We start from the raw sequence: 14,579 nt of genomic DNA, 5'->3' as shown, positions 1-14,579 counted from the left end.
AGCATTGAATTGAACCTGGTTACTTTCACCTAAATTTGAAATCATTTCTAGATCCTCATTAGTATATGCAACCTCCTACTGCAAGTGAAGATGTGCCTCCGTAGCCGATGTCCTGGAATCCCAATGGAATTCCGAGACAATTGTGCTGTCGTCAGCAAAGCAATATATTGGATTTTTAGTTTTTTTCAATAAGTCGTTGATATACAATAAAAAGACGGTTGGAGACAATATGGATTCCTGGGAAACACCAACTTTAATGGTGAAGGTATTCAAGAGAAGATGATCGCTCAAGATGTTGAAACCTTCCAAATATTTGAGGATATGGTGGTTTACGATTTTCTCGATGATTTTTGATATCACTGATAGCGAAGCGACTGGTCTATAGTTATTTGAAAGATTTTTCTTGTCCTTTTTGGGAATAGGCTGAACGCAAGCAATCTTCCAAAATGAAGGAAAACCTAGACGCTGTCGAAAATCAATTTCCTACATTGTGGATTCTAGTGTGGGAATAGTGTGTGGTGCCTTTTCCAGAAAATCGACTGTGTAGATTTGCTTTTTCTATGGCTGTTGTTGCAATTGAATCATCCGCTTGTATTAGAGGTAGAATTGTGGATTTTGTAAAGTTCTAATTAACAACTTTAGCTACCGACCAGAATAATCTAGACCCGTTGGGATTGGCAAGCAGTTTATCCCTATTTCTCTGATTGGGAAGTTCTTTGCTTTCATTTATCATAAGTTTGCAGCTGTTGCGGACACCAACAAACCTAGTTCGGTTTTTGCCACTGGGATTTTTGCGCCACTGCCGGTAGGCGAGATTTTTGGAGGCGATAGCTTGCTCCCAATTTTTGTGGAACCAAGGTTTGCCGTTAGAATGTCGTTTCATTGAAAAAGGAATATATGCACCCATGGATGATAGAATAACTTCCGTGACTTCAGAAGCACAAGTTGAAGAATCTTCCATTCAGCTGATCTGTAATGGCAAATTCTCGTAGCCTAGACTGTTCCCAACATTCATCGGTGATTTACTCAACACTGAAATGAGTTTGTGGTCAGAAGATCCCAATGGAGACCTTACGGAGACTGTGTAAATTCTGTATTGGTTATTAGGTATAGATCCATATTCCATATTCGGTTGAAGTTCACAGCTTCTTTTTTTCTGTTGAAATTATTATTTTTGTGGAACTCTATTGCCTCCCGTACCAGTCGGCTATGATATCCCTCGTTGGGGGGCAATGAGTTCCTTGTATTCAAACAGAATCCTGTGTTTTCCTTCACTGAGTGCGTGTTTCGCCACTGACGACTTGTCTGTTGAGCCTAGTCAGCAGTTCATTCATGCTCCTTCACCCTTGTTTCCATAGTTATTTTGGTGGTTCCGATGTATATCTTTTGACAAGTGCACGGTATGCGATAGACCCCTGCTGCTGATAATAGGTCTCTTTAGTCTTTAGCCGACCTGAGGCTTTGTTGTATCTTCTTAGTGGGTTTGAAAACAGTTTCAATGTTGTGTTTCCCCAAGAGTTTTCCAATTCTTTCTATGACCCTAGGGATATGGGGTAGATATGCGAGTCCAACCATCTGATCGTTCTCCCCGTTTTGAGTCGTGAAAGATACAGTGTATCTATCAAACAACAACAAACGAAGAGAAGGTGTCTATGACCCCTAGGGTCACCTGTCTGTGACCTAGGGGTCACAGACAGGTGTCTGTGACCTAGGGTCACAGACAGAATTGGAGAACTTTCGGGGAAACACAACATTAAAACGGTTTTTTAACCCACCAAGAAGATACAACAAAGTCTCAGTCCGGTGAAGACGAAAGGACCCACTATCACCAGCAGGGGTGTATCGCACACCGTGCACTTGTGAAACGGTATACATTGGAACCATCAAAAGATCCATAAAAGGCTGGAGGGGCATGAAAAAAACTGCAGACTAGGCCAAACTGGCAAGCCAGCTGTGGTAAAAAAAGCACTTATTGAAGGAAACCGTAGGATTCTGTCTGAATACCATAACCGACTGGTACGGGAGGCAATACAAATCCACATGGATAATTTTAACACAGAAGAAGAAGCTGTGAATCTCAATCGAACATGGAATCCCATTCTAGAAGGTTTGAAAATAGCAAACAGCATGACCGCAGGTAGAAAAGTGTCAACGTTATTGACAATTTAATAAATCCAGGTACAGCTATTTAGCACACCAAACTACCTGGGAAGTAAATACTCGTTACAGAGCCACAATATCCAGTCATCGGAGATATCAACTCAGGATGTATAAACCTCTGTGGAAGCTAGCCACAAGCGTCAGCGAAACGTCAGGAAGAAATTTCAAAAATCAACGGCCTCAAAACCCCGAAAATAGTGGCACTGAATATTTGAAGAGTTGGGAAAAAAGTCTTTCGGCTTTCTATTTCTCTATCTTTATACAAAAATTTTTGGAATTGAATGCCAATAGTTGACATATTTGCAAATTACCCCTTTTCAGTAAAAAGTAAAAAATATTTTTTACTTTTTACTTCGTCATATTCATACAAACATTGTGGAAAACTTCACACAATCAACTTCAGAATAAAAACTTTTTTCATAGATGTGTTTATTATGGATAGAAAAACAGTTTAGCAGTTCAGTGTCATTTCTTTTCGAGTTTGAAAGCCGTGGAATTTTGGAATTTCTTCCTGACGTTTCGCTGGCGCGAGTGGCTAGCTTCTTCAGAGGCTTAACCATCATGGCTTGCTATCCGATGACTACCTTTTAGGCTTCGTAAAGCGTATTTATGCGATACAACGGATTACCTGACAAGGTAGTAATAAAGACGTTTATTATTGTATGAATATAGTAGGGAAGGTGAGTGTATTCACACAGCATTTAGGCCACATATGACCCATTGTACATCCTCTCGAGGAGTTGTCCTCCTAGGTCATTGACTATCCTGTCCTTTCCAGGAAGGTGGGCAGGTCTCTGGGAGACATCTCCTTTATATCGGCGAACACACGTTCTCTTTGGCAACCTTGAGGTGTCTCACGGCGGCCTCCGCGAATGTTTTGGAAGGTGCAGCGACATTACTGTCATTGCGCGGCTTCTTCAACCTTCCTGAGGTTCACCTAGTGGAGGTGTTCAAGTGATGGTGCTTTCCTGCAGGGGCAGCCGGTTCCATGCCTTCAATCAAGGCGGAGATCTTGGCGCACGGCGCAAGTTATAGTTCGATAACCCCTTACATCAGCAGGATATTGTTCGATGACCCGAAGACGACATCAATTATTTTGCTGATATCTGCAAAGTCGGCAATAATTTATATATAAATAGGTGCAATTGATTTGTAATAGCCAATACTTATATTTCATAGTTATTAGTTGTTACTCTGTTCAAATAAAAAGTTTTTAAAAACCCTTTTGTGTGAACGAGAAATATAATTGGCGCAGACATTAGGATAGTGGAAGAGTCCTTAGAAGATCCTCGTCGTTCTCAAACGTTTATCCACTATTCTCCCGAACCAAGTTCCACCAAGAAGCAAGTACTCCAGGAAGAATTCTGGCCGTAGACAAGAATACCTCTTCACTATCGTCCGTCAAGGAATATCTACATAGAAATAAGTTTTTGGTGACAGAATATGCAACGAGCCATCATCGTCATCCTGTAAGCACAAATGAACTCAACTTCATCAATTGCAAATACTATTTTACGTCCCCCTAGCTTAGTTTCACCAAATTCACCTTCAAGTATCAATTCTCGCCCATCCATTATTCCTCAAACAATTGACCAAACTTTAAATCCCATCAACATGGCAAAACAATTCGACCTTAAGAATTTTTGGATTGTACCCGAATACGATGGACCCCAAATGAATTATACCAGTTCATCAACGTATCAACAATGATTCTGAACAAATATTGGAATATTGAAGACCCCGGTTGTTTTCAGAACCATATATTGATTCAAGGACTACTCAAGAAGCTACGAGGTAGAGCCAAAGACGTCATCTCAGTTTATGGATGTAGTGAGTGGAACAGCATCAAAGGAACTCTAATCCACTTCGACGACTAACGGAATGAAAATTCTTTAACAAGAGATTTGATAAACCTGCGACAAGACCAGAACGAAACACCACAACGTTTTTACGAAAAAGTCATGGGACTTTTAAACACAATATCAAACTATATCGATTTACACACCGCTGATGATACGATAAAGATCAGCAAGAAAAGCTTTTTCCAAGAAAAGCTTTTTCCAACAACAAGCTCTAACAACATTCCTAGCCGGTCTACGAGAGCCCATGGGATCCACCATAAGAGCAATGAAACCAATAGACTTGGCAACAACAATGCAGTACATCCAAGAAGAAAACAATATCCGTTATCTACAAAGGATGTTTGGACCCCCACAAGTCTCCAAGAAACCACTCCAGACCCAACAAAGAACTGCAAATCACCAATATGCCCAACAATCAATACCACAGCGGATGTACCAACCCATGCAACACTTTCAACGACCCGGACAACAACAACCTCATCAGGACATAGGACTCCAACCACAATTTCAACAACCGACATTTAGACCACATTGGCAACCAAATACTCAACAGAGACAGATGTGGCGTTCAGTCCAACCACAACTTTTTGGACAGAATCAACCAAACAGGCAGAACGGGCAAGAACCAAAACCAATGAGCATCAGTACCAGAAATACTTATGGAGCACCAACGAGGAGCATGAGAACCCAACCTCAGGCAAGACCAAATTTTAATCCAGCTCCCATGTTCAACATTGAGCAACATGACGAAGACTTTGGATATGAAGCGAACCCCTATTACATTGAAGAAACCTGCTCTTATACCAATCAAGAACCAACTGAAGAATTCCAGGTTCAAGAAGACCAACAGGAACCAGATGTAAATTTTCCATTGGATCCAGGACAAAACCAAGAAACATAGTGGAACTGCATACATTCGACGATAAGAGAGAATTTCCTTATATAACCATTGCAAATCCTCCCCTCAAACTCCTCATCGACACCGGAGCAACAAAATACTTTCTCAATCCTGAATTAGCTTTCCAATATTACAAGGATTGCATCAAAAAAGATCCCTTTGTCGTCACTTCCATTTTCCAAAACTATTCTCAAGATTACAGTGCAGAAATTCCCATATTTCCTGAGTTTAACTCAAACGGCATTCTGAAATTCTACCTCTTCAAATTCCACAAAACTTTTGATGGCCTCATTGGACTCGACAACCTGAAATTTCTAAAAGCTGAATTTTCCTGAATCCTCCCTTTTAACCGAATACTCCTCTTTCCCAATCCAGTACTACGAAACCAATAAGACCCAGTTCTACTCTATTCAATTGGAACCAGACAGCGTGTCCCAAGTACGACTACCGGTGAAGGAGAAGAATGGAACTATCATGATACCAAGACAGGAACTGCAAAGCGCTTACATCCGTGAAGCTCTCACTGATGCCCGTGATCATCTAGCCTGGATGGAAATTGTCAACTTCAGTCCAGATGAACTCCAAATCGTTCTAACCGAACCAGTACGCAGCAGCCCAATAAATCTTCAAGAGCATCATATCTATTCTGCTGACATAATCCCATCAGGAAACAGAGACCCAATCAACAACATGGATGATCTAATCAGAACAGACCACCTGAATCCAGAAGAGGATTCCGCAATTATGCGGATGATATGCTGATATTTTTCACCATCCAGATTCCTCACTCACATTCACCAATCAGGTCAAACACCATATAAAAACCAGAGACGAAATCCCAGTCTACACAAAATCATACCGATATCCGTATGTACACAAGGAAGAAGTCAAGAAGCAAATAACTTCGTTATTGGACCAAGGAATCATCAGACCTAGCCAATCTCCCTGGTCCTCACCAATTTGGGTCGTTCCAAAAAAACTGGACGCCTCTGGAAAAGCAAAATGGCGTATCGTTGTGGATTTCCGCAAAGTCAATGAGAAGACAATCGACGACCGCTACCCTATTCCGAACATTTCTGACACCCTCGACAAACTGGGAAGGTGTCAATATTTCATTACCCTGGATTAGGCAAGCGGATTTCACCAAATAGAGATGGCAGAGGAGGACATCCCTAAGACCGCGTTCAACGTCGAAAACGGACATTACGAGTACAAGGACTCCGCCAAGACGACCAAACCGTTAACCTCCTGTCTCAAGAAAGATGCCCATATAGAGCATACGCCAGAATTCCTAAAATGTGTTCAAACTTGTAAAAACCTGCTTACCAATGAACCACTACTACAGTATCCGGACTTCACAAAGCCCTTTAATCTGACCACAGATGCCAGAAATTTCGCCATAGGAGCCGTTCTGTCCCAAGGACCCATAGGAAAAGACAAGCCAATAGCTTATGCATCCAGGACCCTGAACGAAACTGAAATGAAGTACTCTACCATCGAAAAGGAAATGCTAGCAATAGTTTGGGCCACCAAATATTTCCGACCATATCTTTTCGGCAGAAAATTCAAAATTCTGTCAGATCACCATCCCCTCCAGTGGCTCTTCTCCTTGAAGGATCCAAACTCAAAACTGGTCCGATGGCGCCTGAAGCTAGAAGAGTATGACTACGAAGTGGTCTACAAAAAAGGCACAAGCAATACCAACGCCGATGCGCTCTCCAGAATAGAGATACATACAAAGGAGCTCCATGAAGCAAACTACGACGACGACAAGGCATCTTTATTCAACCATCCTCCATCAGAAGTTCCTGAGTCTGCAGATGACATCATCAACGATCTGTTTAAAGATTACTTTCATCACCATTTTCCTGAAGATAAGGACCTCATACCGCAAGAACAAGAAATTCAGAATGAACCCCCAACTGAAGGAGACAAGGAATGCGTGAACCTGAACCCGGAAGTTACCCCAGACGAAGATACTAGTGGTATCACCAACCATACAGCCAGAGAAAGTCCAATAGTAGAAATACCCATATCAGAGAAACCTCTCAATGTCTTTAATAACCAAGTTATCTTCAGACGAGTAAGCTATAACCCAGCAAGAACGGTGATAGAAGAAATATTCCCGAATGAAAGAAGATACCATGCTCAGTTGGGAAACGATAATATGGACGAAAATATTTTTAACTTTTTCAAAGAATATATCAGCCCGGGAAAGAAATACGCTTTGATGTTCGAAGATGAAGAACTCTACCCCAGCATGTGCAGAATCTTGAGAGAGACATTCAAGAATTCCTCTTTCGATCTCATAAAATGCAACCACCTTTTGGAAGATGTCAGTTGCTCAGCTAGACAAAAAGAAATAATCAAGCAGCATCATGAAGGAAAAACAAACCATAGAGGAATCACCGAAACGGAAACTCGGATCAAAAGATTGTATTATTGGCCCAATATAAAAAAGGATATCGAAGAAGCTATCAACTTATGCGAAACTTGTCAAATCAACAAGTATGATCGAAGATCAGAGAAGCCAAAGTTCATGCTGACACCTACCCCAACGAAGCCTCTTGAAATAATACACATGGATACCTTTCAGGCTGGTGGACAAAAATTCCTGACGATTGTGGATGCATTTTCAAAATATGGCCAGGCGTATCCAATATCAACACTCTCAATGCTCTCTTAGTATTCATCAACCATCATGGAATACCACATATGATCGTCACTGATAATGGAACGGAATTCAGAAATGGACTGATCCATAAATTTGTTGATACACATGAAGTCAACATTCACTATACCACTCCAGAAAACCCTCAGTCAAACGGGATAGTCGAAAGATTCCATTCCACATTGATCGAGCACTTGAGAATATCGAGAGATACGCATAAGAAAAGAGATATCCAAGAACAGATGCTCTATGCCATCCTAGGATACAACAATTCTATCCATTCAGCAACAAGACAGAAACCTATGGATATTCTGAACGGACATCTCAATAGTCAAGACCCATTCGATATCGACATAAGACGAGCCTTGATTAACAACTACGTCCAACAACACAGGGAAAAAACGAAGGAAATATGTAGGAAAATCAACGAAGATTTACAGAAACAGAAAACGAATATCATAGAGAAGAGAAACAAAGAAATGAGAAACTCCTATTACCTACAAACCCTGCACCAAGGTGTACACAAGAAAAACAATGAAAAGAAACAAACTGCCTTCTTTCCAAAATCCATTCAAAAAGACCAAACAGTAACTGTCGAGACAGAAAATGCAAACGCCCATAAGAAAAATATAAGACATTTGCCTAATAAGATAACTAAATCCATCGTCCCTTTACAGCCTTCATCTGACGAGAGGACAGGAGATCGAAATCCAGAACCTCAAGACAAATCCAGGACTACTTCTCCTCAAGATGGGACAAGCAAAGATCAAGACTAGTACCCACGATCAAAGCAATTTCTGGAAACTTGGACCAAGAAGATGCAAGGAAATATGAGAATGCTATTGCTTCCCTAGAAAACAACCAAAGGAACATAATAAGTCATGTAAACCAACACATCAGTTTAAACACAAGAATAATGGAGAGCTACAATGAAACCATCTCTCTATTAACACATAATCAAGATACCATCTCAATAGAAGTCAAGAGAATTGAAACCGATCTCAATAGACTCGTTTTTGACTTCAATCACTATCTGGAAACCAGAAACGTATTGGATCAAATCAACCTGATACTTCAAGTTATTTTATAAACACTGAATGACTTAGAAATGGCAGTATCCCTGGCAAGGATCAATACAGTCCATAACAGCGTCCTCAAAAGCGAAGATTTGAGTTGGATCGTAAGGACACTGCTCAACTACCACTCAGAAAACCAGTTACTCTATAACCAGGAGGACGACATCCATAAACACTACGACGTCATCAAAATAGAGGCCTACCACACGGATCATAAAATCGTATTCATCCTTCATGTTCCCTTAATATTCCCTGATACATTCGCCTACTTCCACTTATTTCCCATTCCTACACAAAATTCGACAATAATTATTCCACCAACTTCTTACCTAACAGTGAGTCCCTACCTCTACCAATACCTAAATTCACCTTGTGAACGAATTGGCTTGGATTGCCTTTGCGAAGAAAATTTCCTCCATGATACTGGCAGATCCCCTGACTGTGTTACCCAGATGTTGGAAATAACAGATGAAGAAGCAAGATGTGAACATCAGTTTCGATGAATACAACACTGATTCTGGAAATGTCAGAAGCTCGTTACATAGGAATATTTCCACAGGCCACGAAGATATCTACACATTGTTCTAGTACGAAAGTTATGGTTCTGGAAGGAGTGCATCTGATAAAACTTCCACCAGGTTGTGACTTCAAAACCAACAACGAAGCCTTCATAAACTCCAAAAGTGTCATATTAGACGAACCCCTCACTTTACCAAATATCAAGACAGCTCACATCAATTCCTCGCTGAAATTCAAACCATTGAAATTAGATAAGATTCCCCTGGATAAACTATAACATCTGACCCTAGAAGAAGAAAGGTTACAACTCATCCCAGAAGAAACCAGATAATCTGATAATAGCCATTTCTGGATGACTTCCATTTACATTTCAATCACCATCTTCATTCTATACGTAATTTACAGATTGAAAAGGCAAACAAAGAAAGAACCATCCAATGATGATCCACCAGTTCCCGAACACGAAGCATCATCTTCAGTCTTGTTCGTCCCTTACAAGACTTCCCCAGGGCATGGAGAAGTTACAGTTCGATAACCCCTTACATCAGCAGGATATTGTTCGATGACCCGATTATTGCCGATCTGCAAAGTCGGCAATAATTTATATATAAATAGTTGCAATTGATTTGTAATAGCCAGTACTTATATTTCATAGTTATTAGTTGTTACTCTGTTCAAATAAAAAGATTTTAAAAACCCTTTCGTGTGAACGAGAAATATAATTCGCAGGAAGTGCCCTTGCTGTTGGAGGTGGAGTGGGGAAGGAGGAGGGTGCACTTATAGTTGCTCCCACTCCTGCCCCTTTCGTTCTCTTTCTCCTTTTGGCATCGGCGCCGCAAATACGCCGCCTTTGTATTACATCACGAGGTGATCTGCTATGTCTAGGCCTCATTCCGAGCGGTAGATTGGATTGGACATTTCTGTTCATCCCCATCAGCCACCGCCTTAGATTGAGATGAGCAGTTCCATCCAGCCTCGGGATTGGTTTTTGTTGTGTCTATTTTATTTGTTTCATACAGTGTGACCCATTTAAAATGGAACCACCCCTGTAAAATGTGCATTTTTCAATCAATCTCAATTTTTTTTTTATTGAAATATTAAGCATTAAACACTATATCTTGACACTAACTTTCACAATTTTAGTTTCATTTCCAAGGCACTCTAATGTTTTTTTTTGTTTGTCAAAAACGGCAAAAGTTTATTAGGCAATTTTTGTTTTCAAATTTGACTACACCACTGGATTCGTAGTCGTTATAAATCAAAACTGTCAAATTTTCATTAAAAAATATTTGTTAACAACGAAGTTACAACAACTTCAATTTTGGAAACAAAGTATTTGTTTGTAATTTTTATTCAGATTATAGACATATTTGAGATCTGACAACACTGTCATCACCAAGTAGAACACCAGTGAATTTGTACAGTGAAAATCCGAAGTCAACAGCTCAATGCGTTCTACAGTTATAACTCCTGAAAATATGGTAATGTGAGAGATTTGTGGTGCAAGCGTTTTGTAATAAAAATCTGACTACGCCACTGAATTTGTGGATAATATTCCCTTAAAATCATTCATTTGAGTGTAGGTTACGAGAAGTGAAAATTAAAATAAAAATTGAATAATTGAATAACAAAAAATTAAAAGTTCATTTTCAAGTTACGCAGTAGTGGACCAAGTTCAGAATCTCATGTCATGGGATCTCCCAATTGCGCTTTTACCAAATCTTGATAGAATCTTGAAGTATTAATGGTCATACTTGTAAGCTTTTTGGAAGTTTCCAGCGCACCTGGAAAATCACATTTTATGAGATTCTGAACTTACTCTACCTTCTTCTATAGCTGATGAAAACAAAATGTATACAAACAAGTTTCAAAGTATTTATTCAACAATTAATTGCCATTAAGAAAAAACTGATACTAAAATAAACATTGATTTAAAACTAAACATTCAAATTTTTGTGGCTTCTATCAAACCTCCATTAAGTTCAATACATTCATCGTATCTCTTCCGAATATTGTTTACACTATTTCTTATTTGTTGAACTGTAATTTCGGCACAAGCTTGTCGTATCCTTTGCATGAGTTCAGCTCGATTCGTTGGTCTTGTTCTGTATACTTTTTGTGTCAGAATACCCCACAGAAAAAAGTCTAATATTGTTAGATCAGGCGATCTAGTTGGCCATTCAATTAAGTCACTACCTCGTCCTATCCAATGATTTGGAAACTGGTTATTTAGCCACTCTTTAACAATCCTCGAATTGTGCACGGAACAGCCGTCGAGATGAAAATATAAATTTACTTGTTCCGCAAGAGGCATTTCATCTATTTCGTCCGATAATTGGTTATTTAGAAATTCCAAAAAATTTTGCCCGTTTATGTTTCCATCAAAAAAATATGGACCTATTATTCTATTTTGTACTATACCACACCAAACGTTAACTTTTTCGGAATATTGACTTTTACAATTTATGATCCAGTGCGGATTTTCCGTAGCCCAATACCGAGCATTTTGCGATGAAACTACCCCATTGGTGCTGAAAGAAGCTTCATCACTAAACGTTATGCAGTTTAAAAAATTTCTTGTATTCAGGTACTCGCCTTGTGCCCACAAACAAAATTCCATACGTTTCACTTCATCACCTGCCTTTAAAGAGTGAAGAAATTTAGGTTTAAATGCTCTCATTTTGTTTTGTTTAAGACATCGTCGAATAGTCTCTCTCGGTAAGTTTAAATCCAAACTGGCGACTCGTAAACTTCTGTTTGGGTGGTTTCTAAAATAATCTAAAACAGCACCTTCGTTTAAATTTCTTCTTCGGTGATTATTTTTTAAAATATGTTTGCTGACTGCACCGGTTTCTTTAAATGTTTTGTTAATTTTACTGACGGTGCTTCTGTCAATGGGCAGTCGATTTGGATGTCTGTGATTAAATATCCTAGCTGCTTCTCTTTCCCCATGATAATTGTCCCCAGAAATTCTCACAATTTCAATTCTTTCTTCTAATGATAATTGCAAAGCCATTATTAAATGCACGTAACTAACAACTATTATTTTATTTATGATTAACTGTCAAAATCACAGCCTACTGTTGATTTATTATAAAACCTTTGCATAATGAGTTCAGCTTCCTCAAATTATTGATATCTCCTCTGAAAGATTGTTTTAGCTGAGTTATGAAGAATTTACAGGGAACAATTTTTGTCCTGCTCTCTGTTTTATTATTGAATAAATGAGTTCCATGCTTTAAATCAATTTGATTTTAGCGGCTATGCGGAAAAATGTACTAAGTACTGCATAACTTGAAAATGAATTTTTAATTTTCTGTTATTCTAGAATACACTTCTCGTAACCTACACTCAAATGAATGATTTTAAGGGAATATTATCCACAAATCCAGTGGCGTAGTCAGATTTTTATTACAAAACGCTTGCACCACAAATCTCTCACATTACCATATTTTCAGGAGTTATAACTGTAGAACGCATTGAGCTGTTGACTTCGGATTTTCACTGTACAAATTCACTGGTGTTCTACTTGGTGATGACAGTGTTGTCAGATCTCAAATATGTCTATAATCTGAATAAAAATTACAAACAACTACTTTGTTTCCAAAATTGAAGTTGTTGTAACTTCGTTGTTAACAAATATGTTTTAATGAAAATTTGACAGTTTTGATTTATAACGACTACGAATCCAGTGGTGTAGTCAAATTTGAAAACAAAAATTGCCTAATAAACTTTTGCCGTTTTTGACAAACAAAAAAAATCATAGAGTGCCTTGGAAATGAAATTAAAATTGTGAAAGTTAGTGTCAAGATACAGTTTTTCATGCTTAATATTTCAATAAAAAAAAATTGAGATTGATTGAAAAATGCACATTCTACAGGGGTGGTTCCATTTTAAATGGGTCACACTGTATATGTGTGTTCCCACGAGTAGCAAGGGAAGAGTTGGTCACCTCTGGCAGAGCCTCGCATTATCAGAGAAAGGATGATGACAATGAGGTTTCGCCCGATTCCCCAAGGGGATCGTTCGTAACCCCATACCACCTTGCGGCCATTCAGCTGCATGCACGATTCCTTACACTTTAGCTTGGGTAGACTGGTCCATGGTGGCATGTTTCGCAAAGGCTTTTGGAAGTTTTAGTTTCCCTCACGCTACATATTTCTGCCACTGACCAGGCCTCGGCGATCCCGCACGTAAGGCTTTCCGGATAGGGCCCCCAGTCCCCTGGCCGTTCCCCTACTCGCCACTTGGGGACACGCCCGATAGGTAGCCCAAACTGGAACGAAAAGCCCTACCGAAAAAAACTTTCACATGAGTATTGAATTATACGGAAGAAAAAGTACTTTCCAAACAAATAAGTAATTCCATTGAAATATACCAAAATCACTTCATCAAGAGTTTTTACCAACTTATACCCGTGGCTTTGAAATTTCCCTGAGCCGTTTCTGACTACGGTTTAGAAGTATTCTATTTTTAGTTATTTTGCCAATTCATATTGTTTTTGTTATTGTCATAACATTGATTTCACTTGAAAGAGTGAGTGTAAAGTTCTCCCTTGTCTACAATAAAGTGTTAAAATTCAATAACGATGAATTATCTTTTGGAATTATTGATATTTCTAGGAACATTGAGTATATCAGTAACAATTTTTGTGCATTATCGATATGGATATTGGAAAAGAAAAAATGTTCCATATTTGAAACCGACATTTCCATTGGGAAATAACACCTCCATTTTTCCCAAAGGAGTATCCCTTGGAATTATATCCAAATATTTTTACGATGAATTCACAAAGATTGGATGCAAGATCGGAGGTAGGTAATGTTCTTAATCAATGAAATAAACTGCATATACCGAGTCACCAAACCGAGTGCTGATAACTATCAAAAGCTATTTTCAATATGTTATACTCCTACTCCTTAGATTGAACTGTTGAGTTAAATCTAAGGAGTAGGCATATTGAGACCTTAGAGAAAATTGGCGACGAGACCTGGGGAGTAAGCAGATTGAGGCCCCGGCGTCAAGTCACATCAAATTCTTGAAAATGGCTCCAAACTGGGAGCCGAAACGTCGAATATATATATATATATATATATATATATATATATATATATGTATAAAATCAATCAATTAATCAATAAAAATATGCTTTATTATCAAAGAATAACAATTAAATTAAATTATATGAATAAAATTTAGATAATTATTTACTTAGTATACATAGTATACGTAGTCACTACTTTATAAAATTGAATTGTTGAAAAGCAATCAGTCACTCATTTAAAATTTGAAATATAACAAATAATAGTACGTATATGATTTCAAAATGTAAAGTTTTGGTATATTTATTATTAGTCTATTATATCCGCATATTATTCTTCCAAATTATAATA

General features: G+C 38.6%; 1 protein-coding gene across 1 annotated transcript in view; it reads left to right on the top strand.

Annotated features, from left to right (window-relative positions):
* Positions 1-13,702: 13,702 nt before the first annotated feature.
* Positions 13,703-14,579, top strand: part of LOC111511545 (cytochrome P450 6A1) — a 38,679-nt gene continuing 37,802 nt past the window's right edge. The window contains exon 1 of the mRNA XM_023167571.2: positions 13,703-14,000. Coding sequence (XP_023023339.2) covers positions 13,775-14,000 — 226 coding nt within the window. The 5' untranslated portion in view covers positions 13,703-13,774. The remainder of the gene's footprint in view (positions 14,001-14,579) is intronic.

This window comes from Leptinotarsa decemlineata, unplaced genomic scaffold, assembly GCF_025532065.1.
Source record: "Leptinotarsa decemlineata unplaced genomic scaffold, Ldec_3_MD MMD2_tig00000505_RagTag_RagTag, whole genome shotgun sequence".
Taxonomy (NCBI): domain Eukaryota; kingdom Metazoa; phylum Arthropoda; class Insecta; order Coleoptera; family Chrysomelidae; genus Leptinotarsa; species Leptinotarsa decemlineata.
The sequence above is the reverse complement of the archived record's forward strand: the minus strand, read 5'-3'. Positions and strand labels throughout refer to the sequence as shown.